Genomic DNA, 22,193 nt, shown 5'->3' on the forward strand with positions numbered 1-22,193 from the left:
CGGGGAAATCGGTGCTGGACCTGCATCTGGAATGTTCTTTTGGCAAAGAACAAGATGGAGGAATTAATTGAAATTGCATCGTTAGCTAATTTTGGTGATGTTTTTCCGCAGAGTATGATCCTCCTAACTACCTCTATCAAGGCCAGGAAGTAAATGGGCAACTGATGGAGTACACTACTCTACCCGGCACCAGCCGAATCAATGGAAGCATCCATGGCAGTTTCATTGGCAACGGCAGCCTAAGCAATGGTTGCCCACACTTGCACCACAAGGTTTCCAATGGAATGAATGGACTGATGAACGGGGCGATGAATGGAGGGACAACGCTCTACCCAGCCAGCCATACAAACTCGCTGTCAAGCACCCACATGGACTGTGACCAAGTTCACCATGTTATGAATGTAAGCGCCTGTCATTTGTATTACAGTTGGCCCGGTTCTGGAAAATCATGCCAAGTGCCATATTTGAATCCAATGCTTTCTTTAAGGCCGAATTGAGTTTTGACCGTTTCTTTCATGTTGCCCCTTCAAATACAGTCTCTACAGAGCTCAAAATCACATCCAGTTCTCCATGAAGCAGCACCCTGTGTAAAGATGATCTCTATTTGAAATCACTGTAATTCCCCGCCACATTGGCACCAGTGACAGTCTCCAAAATCGTTCACTTCAAGTATTCCTTTGGCCCAAGCTCCCCGACTCCCAAGTTTATTTTTTTTCGCGAAAAGCAAGGTTCAACAGTCATAGCTGAGCTTCATAGTTCCATGTCCTTGAGAGAGTAGTATTGTGGACCAAGTATTAATAACGCTGAGATTTAACTTCAAGTTCTGAGACTCTGAAGTGAATGATGACTGTTAACAATGCAGACAGAAACATAAAAACATAGAAAATAGGTGCAGGAGTAGGCCGTTCGGCCCTTCGATCCAGTACCGCCATTCAATATGATCTTGGCTGATCATCCACAATCAGTACCCCGTTCCTGCTTTCTCCCCATATCCCTTGATTCCGTTACACCTAAGAGCTAAATTAACTCTCTCTTGAATACATCATGATGTGTAATGTCAATTTTTATCATGATGCGTAATTTCAATTTTTTTTGTCACTAAAGATTTATCTAATTTTCCCCAGAAACATCTGTAGACACTGAGTTGGTTTTTCTCTTTGTCATGGAGAGCGTGATTTGACATTTATAAAAGTAACAATTATTTCTGTGGGCAGGAGTTGGACAATACTGCCAAAGCCATGCCTGCAGGCATTTCTGTTCTTGATTTGAATAAATATTGTTTGTATTGTAATGGTGTAATTATAAGAAAACAGCCAGGCAAATAGAAAAATGTTTTTTAAAGCATGGAGTAGATTGGAAAAGGAGACAAGTAAGATCCTTGCATTTCAGTACTGTTTTCATGAATGCCAAAATACATCTACTCACTTGCTTTTGAAGTGCAATCACAATTGTAATGTACATAATGCAGCAACTGATTTGCACGAGGTAATCTACTGCAGGCAGCAATTTTAGGCGTTGCTGATGGGAGCAAGATTGGCCAGAATTCCTGCACGTCTTTGAAATAGTGGTGTGGGATCCTTTGTGACCACATTGAAGAGCAGCTTGATTTAAAGAGCATTGGAACATGCCACACACTGACTGTGCAGCACTTTCTGTCCTCCACTTGTCCACGGGTGTCGGGCTATGGGGAGAAGGCAAGCGAATGGGGTTAGGGAGAGATAGATCAGCCATGATTAAATGGCGGAGTGGACTTGATGGGCCGAGTGGTCTAATTCTGCCCTATCACTTGTGAACTTGTATATTGTCTGTACTCATTTGTGCAGTGGGACTGCTGACTGAAGCAGACTGAGCTCAGACTGATAAGGATAAAGTACGTCAAATAGCTGGTAAGGAATGGTGATGAGTACAGATGAAAGATGAGGAGAGTAAGAAAAAGATGTGACAGTGAAAAGAGAAAATCTAGCCCTGGGAATTTGGGATTGGATTCATAAACATGGAAACATATGACATATTTACTTTGAATTAATTAATAATCTTACTAATTTTCCTGAGGTGCATAAACTTAATGTATAATTTGTTTTCATATTAGTTTTAATAGGTACAAAGTACATGTTGTTTGTGCTTTTAATGAAGTTTGAAGAGAGTTGGGGTTTTTTTAATGTATCAAATTAACTGTAAATACATTTGAAATGATTGAGAGAATCTGAAATGTATTCACAAAATGCTGGAGTAACTCAGCAGGTCAGGCAGCATCTCAGGAGAGAAGGAATGGGCAACGTTTCGGGTCGAGACCCTTCTTCAGACTGATGTCAGGGGGGCGGGACAAAGGAAGGATATAGGTGGAGACAGGAAGACAGTGGGAGATCTGGGAAGGGGAAGAGAGGGACAGAGGAACTATCTAAAGTTGGAGAAGTCAATGTTCATACCGCTGGGCTGCAAGCTGCCCAGGCGAAATATGAGGTGCTGTTCCTCCAATTTCCGGTGGGACTCACTATGGCACTGGAGGAGGCCCATAACAGAAAGGTCAGACTGGGAATGGGAATGGGAGGGGGAGTTGAAGGGGGAGAGAGAATCTGAAAGAACTGAGGCAAAGTGAGGATGCAGATTGGAACTCCCATTACAGGAAGCATATGCAGAAGAGGTTTACCAGGATGCTGCGTGGATTGAAGAGTTTTAGGTGTGGTTGGAAAAACATGGATTGTTTTCTCTGGAGAATCAGCGGCTGAGGGAAGACATAATAGAAGTTTTTAAATGATGAGAGGCATAGATAAGGAAGACTACCAGAATTTTTTTCTACGGTAGAAATGGCCAACACAAGTGGGCATAACTTTAGAAGGAAACGTTTGAAAGCACCTGTGGAAGTTTTTTTATTTAGAGTGGTGGGTGGCTGGAACACATCCCCAGGGGTGGTGTTGGAAACAGATATAATGTGGCATTTAAGAGGCTTTTGTTTTTAGATAGGTGCATAAATATGCAGGGAATGCAGGCAGAAGGGGTTAATTTAATTTGGCATCAGATTTGAAGCAGACCTCGTGGGCCGAGGGGCCTGTTGGCCTGCTGTACTGGTCTGTGATCTGACCGTGGGAGTAGCTTGAGTAAAGAGCTTCAGGGAAGTTCTTGTCAAGGCCTGGGATGGTGTCCTGGATTCGATCTTTTCTCTATGGTTAATTCTAAATTGGCACATTGCCATATTTAAGTGCATTTTTGCTTGAGTGCATTGTGCATTAAAGGAGATGCAGGGCCCCTCACTTTAAGCAGTTTTGTCTTGGGCTGTCTGCTCACGTTACTATTTTCAGAGAAAAGTGAAAGGGTTTGGACATTACAGATTAATCATGTTCCTGCCCATCACCGTCCATTTAACCTGAGCACCAATCTGCTAAACCGACTTGTGGTAGAATGTGGAGACTCAGTCACAATTCAAGCTCAAGTTCAGGCTGCAGACAGGTGAAAAGGAACAAGCTTGGTTTCTCAGCCCCCCCTGTGTTCCATCTTATGTATTTTCCTAATTTTGTCCAGTTATCTTGTGCAATTAAGAAGGCAATATCATCAAATATTTGCCTTCAAAGATTAATTATTTTGAAAATATGTGGTGACTTTGTGTTTTGGAGAGAGAAGGATCATGTTACACACAATGACAAATATAAGTGAGTCACTCGTTTCACCATGTTTAAAAGTTAATGCAATTGTCTGGAGATGACTGAATATGCACCCAAGAACACCTTGGATCTCCATTGAGCTCTTAGCTTAGTCAACGTGGACTGAGCAAGGAGATGATTAAACGATGTGACAAAAGGTGGAAGTGGATTGACTGGAGATCCAGTGAATGTTTGATTAGTTTGAGTGTCTGATGTTAGAGCGACTGAAAATAAAGCGGCATGCTGTAAAATAAGTGTGAAGTGACTGGGGTAAGGTTGAGAGTTTGCAGAGTTGCTGGGCACAATTAAGTCATGATGAGATAGTGTTGGGAATGGGTAGAAGGCGCAACTTGAAACTTGGTTTTAGGTGAAACAGTATCATGTTGCTGCTGAAAATGGGACATGGTTACAAAATGCTAGAGTGAAAATAGGATAGCTTCAAATTTTTCTCTAAAGTTGGAGAAAGTTTTAAATCAAGTACTTATATTGGACAAATGGCATTTGGAAACACTGGCATGGAAGGTGGTGCTGCAATGGTAAATTAAATGCTATTTGTAAAGTGCAAACGGCACCTTGTTTCCTCAGTGTTGAGAGGCTGTATGTGATGTGGGAGTGGGAAATGGGTAAGAATGTAACTGGACATCTCCTGGGTAGAGAAAGGACCATATATCCAGTTCTGGACATCCCATGGGACTGCCAGGTATTGTCTCACTGCAGATCATGGTGAACAGCTAATGTATTTGTATCCATTACAGTAAATGGTAATCACAGGCACAGTGCTTGTGATTCACATTCTGTGGCGATATTGAATTGCTGCTCATTATCGTGCCGGAACATTTAAAATCCTGGCTTTAAATACAACCGCCAACGTTTCGTAACAGGTGTGCATTACAGAGCTTTTGGATTGAAAGAATCTAATTACAGACCAAAAAGAAGGATTGTTGAGGCAGAGGTTTACAAAAATGTTTATTTTGCATTTCTTTTCAATAAAAGGTAATAATGCCACAGTGTGCGTTAAGGGACAAGGCAGTATGATAATGAATAGAGCGGAAATAATCTACTTTTTAAAAATGGCAGTATTTAAAATATATAGGTCGCCCAGTCACAATGGCATGTGCGTTAGGTTACCCCAGAGATCCTGGCCAGCATCTACCAATGTTTGCCAGATGAGGACCTGGTGCTGGACTTCTGGAGAATTCTGAATATTTACATATGTTGGGGGGGAAAATTGGGACTATTGTGTCAAGTCTTTTTGGTAGAATCGTGTCAAATTCTACATCCACTTTTCCCCAGCAGTGAAAGTTATTATCTCTGCTTCTGATACATATTAACTTGGATCTATACTCATTGGACTTCAGAGGTGTGAGAGATGCATACAATTCTGAAAGGCCTTAATAGGTGAATATGGTAAGGATGTTTCCTCTCATAGAGGGACGTCAAACTAGGCTGAAGTAGGGGAATGTATTACATGGATCTCTGAAAATGACAGGACAAGTTGAGATGGCATTTAACGTCAGCATATACAATATTTGGCTCTAATTATTGAGTATAAAAGCTAGGAAACTTCATAAAACAGGAATTAGGCATCAGATGAATTACTACGTTCAAAAATAGACACAAAGCATTGTTGGTATAAACCAGCATCTGTAGTTCCTTATTTCTACATCTTAGTAAGTTCAATATCAGTTCAGATCATTACAGCGTGTAGAGAAGAATGCTGATTGTTGAGAAATGTGGATATATTTACTAGAATGGTATCAGAACTACAACTTATGGAGAAACTCGGAAGGTCATGATTTAAAGCATAAAGATTGAAGAGTGTTGACAAATGTATTTAAAATCTAGAATGATTGTGATGAAATAGATAGGGAGAGTCTCTACAGTGACAAAAGAGTTAAGTAACCAGAGGTAAAAAAATTATAGATGTTGGTTGACAGGAGTATTTTTCTTTAAACTGAGTTGTTATGATCTGGAATACACTGCTTAAAAGAGTGATTGAAGCAGATTCGGTTATAAACATTTAAAAGGCAAATTGGATAAACATTTGAAAGGAAACCCCTTATACAGATATTACTGAGGTAGTGGAATGAATTAAATAATTCTACTATAAAGTCCTTGTAGACACGAGTTCAAATTGCTTTATTTTGTACTGTACAATTATATGCAGTTTTGCTAAGTTGCGAGTACTTGCATATGTCAAATAATTTGTTTGGTGATGCTAATAACACTGGAACTTTGCACTTTATGCCAACAGGGAGGCAGCATGTACAACGCACTTCCCCAGACAGAGCCCTCGGAGTGCATCAACTGTCGCAACTGCAGGAATAACAACAGGTCAGTCTGCACAGTATTTAATGTTCATTCAGTGTTAACAAGTGGAGCGACTCCCTTTGGCTTTTGGCTTGCTCTCTTTGCCTCAGCTCCCCTCTTCCCTGGCTCTTGTCCTGCAATCCGTCTGTCTGCCACTTCCTTAGCCCATGGGACATTTTGCCATATCCCTGACTAATCATCCATCTCAAAGGCAATTCAACAATCCATTGTATCACTTCATCATTTCAGGTGCATGTATTTGTACTGGTGCTTTGTACATTCTGTATATTGTTTGTACAATTGTTGTTCCGTTGGTGATTGTGAGGATGAGGTCAGCAATCCAAAGCCTTCACAACAGTATGTTTGACAAAACTTAATTCCTGCAGATGCTGGGGATCTAAATTAAAAGCACAATGCACTGGAGATACGCAGCAGGTCAGGGGGACTGTTTCAGTGAAGGGTGACACCCAGCTGATGTTTCAGATCAATGATATTCCTTGAGAATATTTCTTCCTTGTTTGTTCATCACCATTTCGAGTGCTGTCATGATGAATGTTGCACCCATCTTTTCATCTTTAACACATTACAGCTCAGAAATAGACTCTTTATCTATTCCAGTGTTTACACCTCACACAAGCCTTCTATTTAACTAGTTTACCGGTAAATCAGTCAAGACCATTTGTATTATTGATTCCATGTAAATTTCTCATTCTCACCATTCTTTGGGTAATATTGTACTGAATTCCATGTGCAATTGATCACATTATCTTCCATTAATAGCTCCACATTTTGGGTTATCCCATAGATGATCACGCTTTATTTGCATCTTCTTTAAAACATTCGATAATTTGAAAGAACTGATAACCCCATTGGTTTTTCTTTATAGATAACTGCTTTTACTTGTTGAGTTTTATTTGTCAGGCATTTTTGTTCCATTTTTTGTTGTGTAAATATTTTAAAATAAAAGTTCTGTTTTTGTTTTTGGTTATGTGACAAACAAAAGCCTCAAGATTGTACTGTTACACAAGTGGGACAAAGTTGGTGACAAATGTTGGTCGAGGACAGGTCATGGTTAAACATTGTCTCTTGCCCACCGAGCTTGGTTTTATGAGGAGCACTTTTATAAATCTTCCCTTTCTCTTCAGCTGTTATTTTTGCTAATTGTGTATGTGTGCATCTACATGCAAGCACACAGAGTACAATGGTTTGCCACAGGACCCTGCTTCCCTCACTGTCTCATCGTCGTCATGCATTCCCTAAACTACCCCCTCTCCTGACTCTGGCCTCTCAGCTTTGCCTTGAGGCTGTTTGCTTGCTGGAAATCCCAGCAGCTCTGCTGCTTGCTGTTACTACTCTTCGCACAGTGGCAGTATTGAAGGATTACTTTGTATATTTGCCTATGATACTAGTGGAAATGAGCTGTAAGCATTTGTGGCTTTCCCTTGCCACTGAGCTGTGATTGTTCATTCACTAGAGTTCTGTTGCCTTGTGCCTTGGCAACACTGAGAAACCATCTGGGATAAAGGACCATCTCTTTCTGTGGGTATTTCTAGACAAAGTGGCGAGTTAATGGATGGATAGGGGTTTAAAATACTCATCAGTTTGTTTCAATAGTGCTGACCAAACTGCTCGACACACCCAGAAAGTGAAACTGAAATCACTAACCGTATAACTAACTGTGTAGCCAGCTGGTCAACATTAAAATAAGGAAGATCTATGGAAGGGCCCTGACCTGACTGAGCTATTGTTTTCATTTCCTAATGTTATTCTTATTGTCTACATTCTTGACCATCTCCTTTTATTTCTCAAATTTTCCTCCCCGATCTGTTGACGTTTTTTTTCTTCCAGATTTTATCGTAGAGAAATTTTGAACTACAATCTGTAAGATTAAGATGGGGTCTAAATAAGTCTGAGCCATGCACTCTCAATGATTATTTAATGGTAGTGTAACTAAGTTCTTGCATGCTGCCGAGTGTCTCTTCAGGAGCAGGGATTTTTCTCTCTGCGTTGTCCTCCGGGTTTGGTCACGATCAACAATGTCAGTGTGTATTGTTCGTTCCTCACAGTGATGAGCTGTAACTTTAGGTTGCTACAGTACTTCGGTGAAAGTACTCCCACAGTAAGATGATCAAAGACATTGGCTTAGTGGCATTTAAATAACGGCATCGTGTTCAGAAGAGTGAAAAGAGAAAGGCCTGGATAGAGTGGATGTGGAGAGGATGTTTCCTCTAGTGGGAGAGTCTAGGACCAGAAGCTGTAGCATCAGAATTAAAGGATGCACCTTAAGAAAGGAGATGAGGAGGAATTTTGTTAGTTAGAGGGTGGTGAATCTGTGCAATTAATTGCTGTAGATGGCTGTGGAAGCTAAGTCAATGGATATATTTAAAGCAGAGATTGACAGATTCTTTATTAGAAAGGGTGTCAGGGGTTATGGGGAGAAGGCAGGAGAATGGGGTTGAGAGGGAAAGATAGATCGGCCATGATTGAATGGCAGAGTAGACTTGACGGGCCCAATGGCCTAATTCTGTTCATATATCTTAAGAACAGAAGCCAAATTACAGTGGAATGCAACAGGAAAACTCGGGGTCATCCCTTGAATGCAAAAGCTCCATTTGTGGTCACCCGATCTGCGTTCACCTAAGTCGACAAGACCTCATTTTGAGCACCAAATATAGTGCACCAGATTGGAAGAATAGCAAGTGAATCACTGCTTAACCTGGAAAGACCATCTGAGAAGGATGAGGGGGGATCTTATTGAAACATATAAGATAATTAGGGGATTGGACACATTAGAGGCAGGAAACATGTTCCCAATGTTGGGGGAGTCCAGAACAAGGGGCCACAGTTTAAGAAAAAGGGGTAGGCCATTTAGAACGGAGATGAGGAAGAACTTTTTCAGTCAGAGAGTGGTGAAGGTGTGGAATTCTCTGCCTCAGAAGGCAGTGGAGGCCAGTTCGTTGGATGCTTTCAAGAGAGAGCTGGATAGAGCTCTTAAGGATAGCGGAGTGAGGGGGTATGGGGAGAAGGCAGGAACGGGGTACTGATTGAGAGTGATCAGCCATGATCGCATTGAATGGCGGTGCTGGCTCGAAGGGCTGAATGGCCTACTCCTGCACCTATTGTCTATTGTCCCTGCTTGGTGGGAAGGAAGACATTAAAGAACTAATAAATGGGAAATTGCCACAAGAAGGGAGTGGGTACTGGAAGAGTAGAGCAGGGAGTCACAAAGGGAATGGTGCCATCAACATAAGATTGGAAGGAAAGGGGAATGCCTCTGCTCTTGGAACTGGAAAGTGACAGATATTGAGAAAAAAGTGTTAGCCATTACTTCTCTTTTCACCAATGCCACCTGATCTGAGTGTCTCCAGCATTTTGTTTTTATTTCAGATTTCCAGCATCTGTATTTTTTTTTTGTATTGGTGTTAAAGCAAGCAGATTGGGCGGCACTGCCAAAGAAGACATGATAAGCTGCTGCAATTAATCTTGTGGAATGTTAAAGTTGATGGATGAGATGCTAATCAACTGTCTTAAATTATGTGTACTATTACATTCAGAGAGATGGATAGTATCCCATCACACTTCTGACGTTTGGCTTGTCGACGATGGAAAAAGTTTGGAGAATTAGCCTCTTACTCTCGTCGCATAGTTGCATTTATGTATTTAATTCAGTAACGTTTCTGTCCCACAATAGCCCACATGTGGATATTATAGTTTGAAGGATAGTAATGCCCTGAATGGTAAGGTGATTGGACTTCCTCTTGTCAGAGGTAGTCTTTACCTGGTATTCCAAATCTGCCCAAACCTGAATTTTGTTCTGATCCTGCTGCATGCTAACAGTTGGTAGAAACAAGGAACCGCAGATGCTGGTTTACAAAAAAAAAAGACACAAACTGCCGGAGTAACTGAGTCAGGCATCTCTGGAGAATATGGATAGGTGACGTTTCAGTCCGATGAAGGCTCCAGGCCCAAAATGTGACCTATCCATGTTCTCCAGAGACGCTACCTGACCCACTGAGTTACTCCAGCACTTTGCCTGCCTCCTTTTCCAATGAGTTATGAATTGTTTAATTCTCAATTTCTTCTACCTTTTTCTCTTCCCCTTTCCAAAGTTCTTTTGTAGACTGTTCTCTATGCTAATCTTCTGTTTGCCTTTCTCAATACACTTCCTGCTTCTTCCACCTCCTCTTTGATTGTTGGAACGCAGGCCCCATCTTGGCATTATCGGTCTCTGGTGCTGTGTGCGCTTCCTGCAGAGAATTAATGGAAGGTGTTATCTTCCAGGTTTAATTCTCCCTTTGTTTCTCTCTTTTCTGCAGATGTTTCACTAAACCCAATGGCACTTTCCCCAGCAACAATCTGCCCATGATGCAGCTAACACCAACCTGCCACGAAGACAGCATGGAGATGGTGCCTCTAAATCACATCATTGCTCCGTTATGTCCTGGAATCATTGTCACTGAAAACAACAGTGATGAAGAGTACGATAATACAAAGGAAAATGCTGAACCGGCCCCTTCCCAAGAGTCTTGTTGCAATGAGAACCAAGATCACGCAATTGAGGACAATGTGGAAGGTACATTATTTGCTGATTTATTTATTTTTTCCCCCAGTTCTCTTGTTTCCACCAGACAGCTGCTCAGGAACTAACTTGCCCTCTGTCAAGCCATCATGCCTTTCCTGAAGAGCGATGCTCAGAACCAGACACTATTCCAGCTGTCGTGTCCATCACAACTCTCTTGCCCTTGTCTTTGATCATTTATTTATAATCCAGGAAGGATTCTGAGAGCCACGACCTGACCTGTGAAATATGCACCAAAAACTGTGTCTTTCCGTTCTTGTGTCCCTTTTAGAATTGTGACCTCGAGTTCATGTATGCCTATTTTCATGCTTCCCACCAAAATGTTAACTTCATGTTTCTCAGTATTAACTTTCATCTATTATCTGACGACCCATTTCAGGAGCAGGTCCATACCTCTTTACAGGTGGTGGAACCAAATTTGATAGTAACATTTAAGAGGTATTTTGACAGGTATATGAATAGGCAAGGAATGGAACGATGTAGGGCAGGTGCAGGAAAATGGATGACTTAAATTAGCATCATAGTCAACACAGACATAGTGGGCCAAAGGGCCTGTTCCTGTGCTTATTGTTGTGTTCAAAGTTGTAAATCACCCTTTGGATTAACAAAATGTCAATTCCAACTGATCCCACCAATTGAGGTGAAATTCCCTGATATGGGATTGCAAATGTGAGGAGAGGTGATTCCACTAAGTGGAGCTTAGTAAGAGAAACTTGGCTTTCCTACTCATCCTATTTTGTATACTTTGATTAAATTTCCTTTCAACCTCTTGTTCCAAAGAAAACAACATCGGCATATCTGATCCCTTTTCATGACTAAAATTTTCCACTCCTGGCAACGTTTTTGTAATTTTATTTTTCTAAAATGAACTCTACGCTGGTATTGTGGTGACTGAACAATCCTTGTTCAATCTGCACCAGTTAACTCTTGATACTTTTCCATACAGGCAATGAATATCCCGATTTGGAAAATGAGAACCAGACTCTGAGCTGTGATCCTCCTTCCAGCACTACTCCAATGGACAATGCAAAAGCCTGGAGTACAACAGGACTTACTGAAGGCAACACTTGCAAGGACACAACAGAACTCAATGAAACCTAGGGAGCCATTCACTGTTGCCTGAAGCCTATAACTGCACCGAAGTCACTGAAAGGACCAAGGAGGGATCAGAAAATTATGCTATTTATTTTTTTTGTAGTAGTAAAATATTACTCCCTATGAATGTATTTGATTTTAAAGATGTCTTCACCTTTTTTAATTATTTATGCTATATGAGGAGAAATTCCTTTTCTGCAGAATGTGGAGTTTTGGCCTTGTTTTGTATAAAGTTTTGTAATAATATAAAGACAGAGGAAGCTATAGAAATTGTTAATTAATATTGGATCATACCTATCTGGTGGTTTGAAAAGCACTTGGAAGGAGGACATTTTGAGGTTCAATGGCCATACTGCGAGATGCAGGAGCTGATCCATGCAATGACCCTTAGGGCGGGTGCTGCAAATAGTGGTAGCGGGAACCTGTGGGTAATGCAGAGGGACAATAGTTGCTGATGTGTAGATAATGGGACTGGCAAAAAGAAATGCTCAATCCTGTCAGACATGCGTATTAGACCAACTCCATTAACACGGATCAACTTGATTCACATCAGGTTGAAAGCATCCTCTTCTCTGGTTTTCATTGTACTCATGAATCTATTGCCGTCATATAATAACCTGCTTGGTTTAAAAAAATCAACAAGTTTGGAAGGGACAAGGCCGCACCACAGGCCAAATATCAGCATGTCCACTTTGTGCTACACCTGGTGTTTCCATCACTGGCTGAAGACACGTGGCCAACCCAGATGAAAAATCCCACCTTTCACTGCTTGGTTTTGTGCTGAGTATTTAGACTTGTCTTTCCAATAGAACAAGAAGTCCCATGTACAATAAAGTATTCAATGTCCATGAAAACAGAAATGCAACTGCCAGCCAATAGCTTCACTGGTCTTTACTGATATAAAACAGAGACGTACAGCAGATTCATCTGCACTACTAACGTTGTTACAATAATGCTTTTTAACAAGGAGTGTGACAGTTTTAAATGTACAGCTGTACAATTAATGCACTTTTTGGATGCATTTGCCCAGCTGTTACAATATTGACTTAATTTTTAATTGAGGGGAAATGAAGTTTCATTGGCACTGTTTGAATTTGGTTGACATTGCAGCTGTATGTATCACAGATCCAGTATGCCGGTGTGTTGTTTCATGGTCTCCTTTCATTCTTATTGTGCATTATATATTAGAGTATAGATGATTATTAATGTATCCAGTCTTCAGGCACTCTTGCTCATGAGTTGGTTGTAGCAGCTTTGAATCTGGGTGCCCCTGGGTCCAGAAGCTTCCAGAATCTGCACTTTCCCAATTCAACCACAGGTGTTTATTAACATTTTAGTGAGGTAACATGGAGAAAAACACAAACCTCTGGTTCTGGCAACTTGAGCTCAGTGCAGCCATTCAACTTCTGGGACCACTTGATGCTTTCAATGGGATCATGCATGCTAAGTTTCTCTTTCCCCTGTTGGTTATGTCTCGTCTCTTCTTAACAGGTTTAACTTATAAGACCTAGACCTGTATATTCATGGTCCTTATAGTCACCATGATTTCCTGACCACTCATCTACTGACTGCTCCTTATAATTACCTACCTACCATCACTACTCTAACCTCACAGTTTGCTTCTTTGAAACAAGTGCCTTGCATAACTGCTATCTGTCTTTTTATTTGCATTTGGTTCATCGTGCTAAAAATAAATTCCCCAAGTCGCATCCAGGCTGCTGGCAGTTCACTAGAATCCACTAGCGAGTGAAACTACTCTCTTCCTGTTTGTTTTTTTACTCTGGGCTGGACAAGGACTGCAAAGCAATTGGTTAGGAGCCAGTGTCAGAATAAAACCAAAATAAAAATACTCAATGGCTCTATCAGAGTTTAAAAGAAACAAGTAAATCAATGTTTTAGGTGGGTTTCTGTTGGAAGTGTACAAGTTCGTTTGGTTGGAAAAATGTAAATATCAAGGTTAAAAATTCTTCTTTCCAAAACAATGTCTGTTCAAGGAGTTTGCACTTTTCAACCTCCCCTGCCGAACCCACCACAGCAAAGGGTGAAGCTAACATAGACCATGCTTTGTAATAAATCTACTCGCCCCCAAACGATGATGTGGGCAAATATTTAATGTTTTATCAATCATGGGACTTTAGAAAGGTTGTAGGTTGTTCAGTTTTTTTTGTGGATCACGTTATAAAATGCCTGATGCAGGGATGAGCTTTCAAATCTCCCATAATCCCAGAGTTCGGAAGATCAACAGCCCAACATTTATGATAACATATTGTAGAACATAAAACAATACAGCAAAAGAACAGGCCCTTCGACCTACAATGTCTGTGTCGAGCATGATGCCAAGACCATCATTTACCTACCTGTACATAACCCATATCCATCCATTCCCTGCATATCCAAATAGATTTATGTTCAATCCCTCTCCATTAAATATCATAAACGGGTTAACAACTATTAAGATCTGTCATTCCAAGCGTGGAGCAGTTATTTATTCCAATTGTGCACTCCTGATTTAGAGTCTCGCGTTGGAAAATCAAAGGTCCCACATTTTATTTTGTCATGAGCAATAAAATGGGAGGGTACACTTAGCCTGCCTTCTAGACATTAGGGTGGTAGGTGGTTAGCAGATTGGGTAGGTATGTCCAATGCTGTTGTAAACCTCCACTCTGGACATGAGATGATAGTCTTGAGTCTGACTGCAATGTTAGAGTTAGTTTATGATTTTCTGCCAACTGGAAGCTGTGTAAAGACTATTCTGGAGCCACTCAGTTGTAAATATTACCCTCAAAACCCAACACTACAGTCACAGATTATCTCCAAATCCCCCAGTGATGATTCATTTAAAAAAAAATCAAACTGCCTAAGTTTTATTGTACTCTTAACTTTCACCCTCTATTGAAAACAAATAGTGCTGTTTTTTAAATGCATGTTTTTGTATTATATAGAAAATGTGCTATATTTTCATAAATGGTTGTAATATTCTTGTTGAAATTGTACATATTTTTCTAAATATGATAGCTCAGTGAAACATTTGTAAGATACTGTTAATATTAAAGATGATGCTGTTGCCTCCATTTGCTATGTGTCGTGGTGATGCACGCAGTGCAGCACCTGAAGCTTTGTGCGTTGATGATTTTCTTTTGTGTTGAGGGACAACCGCGTGTTGGCGCAGGGACTGAAGGGTAAAATGAAGCAGACTTTTAAATCTGCATAAACCATAGATCTCTGAAACAGTTGGTATTTGTTGGAAAAGGAGGTGTGGGGGAGAAAGGAGAGGAGGGGGTTTGTCAGAGGTTACCTAAAACTGGAGAATTCAACATTTATATCATTGTGCTATAAGCTACCCATGCGGAATATGAGTTGCTGTTCCTCCAGTTTGCGTGTGGCCTCACTCTGGCCATGGAGGAGGCCTGGGACAGAAAGGTCAACATGGGAATGGGATGCAGAGTTCAAATGGTTAGCAACCAGGAGATCCGGTAGATCTTGGTGGACCATGGATGATCGGTATTTTCTCAGGTTCCTGAAAGAACCACACAGGAATAGCAGATCATTGGTACCTTGCAGGCACACAAAGTAACAGGCGATTTTAAAACTATAGGAATCATTGTAACGTGATTCAATTGTTGCTTCAATTTTCCAGTCATCACAAGTAAACCACAGGAATATTGTTTGTGTTTCCCCTTTTGCCCAATGTATCCCACAGAGATCTGATTCAGACAAACTGGTCCAAAGCTCCAGCTTCCGCACCTGCAATCCAAACTTCCACTGGTCTGTACAATTTTAAATTCCTACACACTACATTTGCCCAAAGCTGATTGTTCTCCACACTTTGGCTCTTTTAAAAAACATATTGCAAGTGTTGAATTTTGTAATCCAGGATTTGCATTGATCATTTTGAAGATCTCGGCAATGCCTGTGAGCAAGGAGCCAGTTTGATCCCAAATCAATGCTAATGTAATAGGATGGCACAGTGGTACAACGGTAGAGTTGCTACCTTGCAGCGCCAGAGACCCGGGATCGCTCCTGACTTCGGGTGCTGTCTGTACGGAGTTTGTATGTTCTCCTTGTGACCGTGTGGGTTTTCTCTGAGTGCTTGTTTTCCTCCCACACTCCAAAAGACCTGCAGGTTTGTAGGTTACTTGGCATCTGCTGATTGTAAATTGTCCCTAGTGTGCAGGATAGTGCTGGTATACGGGATGATGACTGGTCGGTGTGGACCACAGGCCCTGTTTCCACACTCTATCCCAAAGGTCTAAAAGTAAATATATAGACAGATTGACAAACCTCTGTATATTACTTCAATGTAAGAAAGAAGGAGAAATAGAGATGGTTCTTGCTCACATTCCCCATGCAACCAAATTAATTACTTCAGAACGACTAAGTTCTGAATTTACCTATCTTTGCAACACTGCGTGTTACACCACAAAATGTTGGTATGGAGCTTTAAGGGTTTAATTTAGAGGAATACTTCCAGAAATTTGTCTTGTGATTGCCAGAGTACAGGAGATTAAAGGTTGAACTGATTAGGGTGCTTTGATTAGAAAAACCGACAGGAAATGTTTTCTTTATATTTGCCTCACACTGGAGAACAACAAGATCACAAAATCCTGTTTATTACAAAAATGAAAATAGAACTGTTTCACTCAAAGGATAATAGAAACCAGGAACCGTGTCTAGTTTAGCTTTAGTTTGAAGAAACAGGCCCTTCGGCCCACCGAGTCTGCACCGACCAGCGATCCCCGCACGCTAACACTATCCTACTCACTAGGGATGATTTACAATTTTTACCGAAGCCAATTAAACTACAAACATGTACGTCTTTGGAGTGTGAGAGGAAACCGGAGCACCTGGAGAAAACCCACATGGTCCAATGGAGAAACTGTACAGACAGCACCCGTAGTCAGGATCGAACCCGGGTCTCTGGCACTATAAGGCAGCAACTCTACCGCTGCTCCTCCGTGCCACCCACAAAAAAAAAGTGCTCTGAAATGATGCTGAAACAGCACGTGTTTTCTAGACGAATTCTGTTGGGTACAGTTCAGTGCGATACAGAAGAAAATTTGTGTTAATGTAGCAGGTTCAGATTCTTGGAGCATTTCAAGAATGATGCAGCCTATTATTTTTGAAGTGAAGACACTTGCAGGGAAGGTGACAGTCACACAAGTAGCAATGGCTGTGGACAAAGATGGAAGATGTCACTGGCAGATCACTCATGGTCTAATTGAATGGTAAAGCGGTGGTCAGGCACCGAGGTGGATATTCTGTTCTTGTAGTCTAATAGTTGCAAGGAATTGCACTGATTCAGAAGGAAAGCATTATTTTATTTAAACTAAACCAGCACTCCAGCCAGACTTCAGATAATCCTTCAGTGCAACGGTTTATATGTAGCGTGAAAGCAAAGCAGTCAGTGTGCCTAATTAACATCAAGATCCTCTGAACCACCTTTCAATAATAATATATTCCTTTATTTGTCCCACACCGGGGAAATTTGCAGTGTTACAGCAGCAAAGTGGACAGCAAGAGATCATTCATTATAAATGAGAATAAAGATAAGGATAACTTGTCATCATTTACTGTGTTATTCCTTTACTGTTACTGTTGACCGGTCTGTTGACTGGTCTGCTGGGAGCAGTGCTGGTTGTGCAATCTCACAGCAGCGGGAAGGAAGGACCTCCGATATCTCTCCTTCACGCACTTGGGGTGAAGGAGTCTGTCACTGAAGGAGCTACTCAGTGCAGTGACAGTGTTCTGCATGGGGTGGGAGTCGTTGTCCAGCAGCGATGTTATCTTTGCCATCATCCTCCTCTCTCCCACTTTCGATCTGCACTTTGGTTATGTGAAACCTTGCCAGGAGTTGAGTGTTAGAATTTGAAGAAGGTTTTGAATAAGCACTATTGGAATAAGTTACAGGCTGGAATATATTTGTAGATGATTCCTTTAATCCTGGAATGTATTCACAAAATGCTGGAGTAACTCATCAGGTCAGGCAGCATCACAGGAGAGAAGGAATGGGTGACGTTTCGGGTCGAGAACCTTCTTCAGACTGAAGAAGGGTCTCGACCCCAAACGTCACCCATTCCTCTCCTGAGATGCTGCCTGACCTGCTGAGTTACTCCAGCATTTTGTGAACCTTCGATTTGTACCAGCATCTGCAGTTATTTTCTTACACTACCTTTAATCCTGGAATGAAATTGAAGATGATTCCTGACCCGCTGAGTTAATCCAGCACTTCGTGTTTCCAGCACTATGTGATTCCTTAATTAATGGATGCAGAGTGATCTAATTTTTTAAGTTCCTGGAAGTTCTTTTTAAAATAGCCGAATCTGATCATTTTAATTTGAACACTAAGTTGTATGCATCATAAATCCTTCAACTCATGTTGGATATTATATCAACGAACTGCCCTTCACCCACATGGATTAATTTACCTTGTCCTACACAATTTCAACAGTGCTAAATAACTCCAGTGTTGCCAGTTCATAATACTAATGGACCAGTCTCTTTATTCATTGTCTTGAAATAACATTGGTGATCCACATCTTGAAAAATACATTCTATCAAATAAAATGTTAGTTATAAACTACTCGCTGCTTGCTGCACAGTTTCCATGTTTTAGGCTATGTTTGAGTTCAGTTACTAAATTAAGGCAGAGCAGGATTTGTAGCAATAATCTCACCCTTTATCCCTGGTTTACACTCCAGCCTAATGCAGAACAATTCTTGGCAAAGGACCTGCATTTGCTTTAATTCAACAGTACTTGACAATCATTGATAAAAATGCTCTTAAAAGGAGCTCTCTGAATGTTTATATGCAGTTTTTGCTGGATTAACTTGTACTAGAAAGTTGAAATAGGCCAGATTTCTTTGTGTAAAACATACATAAAGCCAGTTCAATGAATAATTCATGCCAGCAAGATTTCTGCTAAATTTTAACAAACAAAAAACTCATGGGTCTGTGGGTGGTTTGGTGCTGGCTCGGGCCACTCTTCCTTGACCTCTGCGATTTGATGGGATGGTAATCTCAAAGATTAGGCTTCCAAACAGGAAATATATTCAAGGCAATCCAAGAAAGTAAAGCACTCTTGGAATTACAAGTGATGAGAGAGCACCTAGTCTGGAATCAATAGTGAGTGTAAAGATCATGTGTTTAATCAGAGTTGTTGTCAATGCCTACATTAAAAAAACTACACAAAACGTTCCACCAGAACATTAACCACATTGACTAGTTATTTCAGTACCTAATCCATGCTAGGTTTTACCCAAAAGAGATGATAGCAGATAATGTGTTTAATAAACAGCAACACATGGCACAGCATGGTGGCGCAGCGGTAGAGTTGCTGCTTTACAGTGCCAGAGACCTAGGTTCAATCCTGACTATTCTGTTCGCATGGAGTATGTACGTTCTCCCTGTGGCTGTGTGGGTTTTCTCCTGGTGCTCCGGTTTCCTCCCGTTTTTCGAAGACGTACAGGTCCGTTTGCTTTGTCACCTTCTCCCAACTAACAATGATCTATTCTACATTTTCCTCGATCACATTCCCTTTGTCCTGTTTTCACACCTTACACTTCCTTATCTATACACTACCTTATCTATGTACCTCCCTCTCCCCTGACATCAGTCTGAAAAATGGTCTTGACTCAAAACGTCACCCATTCCTTCTCTCCAGAGATGCTGCCTGTCCCGCTGAGTTACTCCAGTATTTTATGGCTATGTTTGGTATGTAGGTTAATTGACTTTGGTAAAGTGTGTAGTGTGCGGGGATCGCTGGTCAGCACAGACTCTGTGGGCTGAAGGGCCGGTTTCCGTGCCATAGCTCTAAACTCAACTCTTCATTTAAAGTGCACAAGTCTCACGAAGATCTAAACAAAATGACATTTCATCAAATCTTTAATTACCAATAATCATTGACCTGTTTTTACAGTCCAGGGATATAAATTCAATTACATTTTGGTGCCTGGGGAAGAAATACTGAATAATTAAATAATCTGGATTTTAAATAAAAGATTAATCTCAGTAGTAGTAACAGGAAACTAGCAAACAGTTGTAAAAACCCACCCTTGTCCATAAATATCTTTCCAGGAGGAATGTTCCCAATGTTGGGGGAGTCCAGAACCAGGGGCCACAGTCTTAGAATAAAGGGGAGGCCATTTAAAACTGAGGTGAGAAGGAACTTTTTCACCCAGAGTTGTGAATTTGTGGAATTCTCTGCCACAGAGGGCAGTGGAGGCCAAATCACTGGATGGATTTAAGAGAGAGTTAGATAGAGTTCTAGGGGCTAGTGGAATCAAGGGATATGGGGAGAAGTCAGGCAGGGGTTACTGATTGTGGACGATCAGCCATGATCACAATGAATGGCGGTGCTGGCTCGAAGGGCCAAATGGCCTCCTCCTGCACCTATTTTCTATGTTTTATCTAACCTGCATATGATTCCACACCCGCCATGACTGACTCTTATTTGCTCCTCCAAAGCCATATAACATCAAAGCATATGTAGAACGGAACTGTAGATGTTGTTATGTACCAAAGTGCTGTGTACGCAATAATTAATCAGTTGTTGTCAATGCCTACATTTTAAAAAACTACGCACAACTTTCCACCAGAACATTAACTACATTAACTAGTTATTCCAGTAGGTAATCCACACCATGTACACAAAGTGCTGGAGTAACTCAGTGGGTCAGGCAGCATCACTGGAGAAAAAGGGTGAGAGACGTCTGGTTTCTTCCCACACTCCAAAGATGTACAGGTTTGTAGGCTAATTGGCTTGGTAAAAGTAGTAAATTCTCCCTAGTGTGTGTAGGATAGTATTAGTGTCACGGACTCGGTGGGCCGAAGGGCCTGTTTCTGCACTATTTCTGCACCCCGAACTAAACGGTGGTGCAGCGGTAGAGTTGCTGCCTTACAGCGAATGCAGCGCCGGAGACTCAGGTTCGATCCTGACTACGTGCGCCGTCTGTACGGAGTTTGTACGTTCTCCCCGTGACCTGCGTGGGTTTTCTCCGAGATCTTCGGTTTCCTCCCACACTCCAAAGACGTACAGGTACGGAGGTTAATTGACTGGGTAAATGTAAAAATTGTCCCTAGTGTGTGTAGGATAGTGTTAGTGTGCGGGGATCGCTGGGCGGCGCGGACTCGGTGGGCCGAAGGGCCTGTTTCTGCACTGCATCTCTAAATCTAAAAATCTAAACTAAATGCTTTCCTTCATCTTACCCGGCTTTCGAATCTTTGATCTCTGCCATTCCATTTTATTTTAATCACCTACCATATTTCTGCAACAACACCTCGACAGTACTGAACTGCTACTTGCCATAATTTTACCCTTTTAATCCTGCCCTCTCCTGATATTGTTTGCTGTTGATTTAACTTTGAAGGCGCCAAAACATGACGACACCTCGGTAGTGCCGAGATGAGGTCTTCTACATGATTTTACCGGGTTGTATGCGAAACAAAACAGTTCACTGTACCTCAGTACACGTGACAATAAGGTATTGTATCATTGAATCATCCAAAAGGTTGAATTTTGGAGATCTCCATTTCTTTTATTAGAAATATATTTTGTCTGATCCTTCCACCTTGAATGTGTCCAAGTGCCTCATCTCAGCATGGAATTTGTACGATGGTCCACCTTTATTCTTCCAATAATTAATCTAAGTCTAACGGAATTATAATTACCATCTCTAAAACATTCTCTCCACCCCAGGCACAGGTTTGTCTTATAAAAGATGGATGCAGAATGCTGGAGTAACTCAGCGGGACAGACAGCATCTCTGGCAAAAAGAAATAGGTGACATTTCGGATCGAGACCCTTCTCCAGACTGAGAGTCGGGGAAGGAAGCTAGAGACATGAAAAGGTGCAAATAACATTTGAATGAAGGTATGCAAAAGGACAACTCAAAGCCAGCCAGATGATCAAGGAAAGGTGGAGCTCACAATGGTCCATTGTTGCCTGTGGAGAAGGTGATAATGAGTGGATACGAACCGTGAAACTCAGCAGGACGACAGTGAAATTAATAGGACAACTAGGGTGGTGGAGGGATGGAGAGAGAGGGAACCCAGGGGTTACTTGATGTTACAAAAATCAATATTCATACAATTAGATTTAAGCTGCTCAAGCAAAATATGAAGTAAAACTGCCCAGTAGCACTCCTATGAACTGGTTATAGACAATAGACAATAGGTGCAGGTGTAGGCCATTCGGCCCTTCGAGCCAGCACCCCCATTCATGGTTAATAAGATAGTATAAGAAAATAACTGCAGATGCTGGTACAAATCTAAGGTATTTATTCACAAAATGCTGGAGTAACTCAGCAGGTCAGGCAGCATTTCAGGAGAGAAGGAATGTGTGACGTTTCGGGTCGAGACCCTTCTTCAGACTGAAGAAGGGTCTCGACCCGAAACGTCGCCCATTCCTTCTCTCCCGAGATGCTGCCTGACCTGCTGAGTTACTCCAGCATTTTGTGAATAAATACCTTCGAATGGTTAATAAGGTTCTCTTTTAAGATTTCGGAAAGCATTTTTGAAATTCTGCACCTTCCACACCTTTCAATACTGTGCCCAATTTCAGATTGGTGGAAGCACCT

General features: G+C 41.4%; 1 protein-coding gene across 5 annotated transcripts in view; it reads left to right on the forward strand.

Annotated features, from left to right (window-relative positions):
* Positions 1-14,634, forward strand: part of cdon (cell adhesion associated, oncogene regulated) — a 151,421-nt gene extending 136,787 nt beyond the window's left edge. For all 5 annotated transcript variants that reach the window (XM_078426989.1, XM_078426990.1, XM_078426988.1 and 2 more), the window contains exons 17-20: positions 112-401; positions 5,890-5,969; positions 10,262-10,518; positions 11,471-14,634. In XM_078426989.1, coding sequence (XP_078283115.1) covers positions 112-401; positions 5,890-5,969; positions 10,262-10,518; positions 11,471-11,625 — 782 coding nt within the window. In that variant the 3' untranslated portion in view covers positions 11,626-14,634. The remainder of the gene's footprint in view (positions 1-111; positions 402-5,889; positions 5,970-10,261; positions 10,519-11,470) is intronic.
* Positions 14,635-22,193: the final 7,559 nt, after the last annotated feature.

This window comes from Rhinoraja longicauda, chromosome 32, assembly GCF_053455715.1.
Source record: "Rhinoraja longicauda isolate Sanriku21f chromosome 32, sRhiLon1.1, whole genome shotgun sequence".
Taxonomy (NCBI): domain Eukaryota; kingdom Metazoa; phylum Chordata; class Chondrichthyes; order Rajiformes; family Arhynchobatidae; genus Rhinoraja; species Rhinoraja longicauda.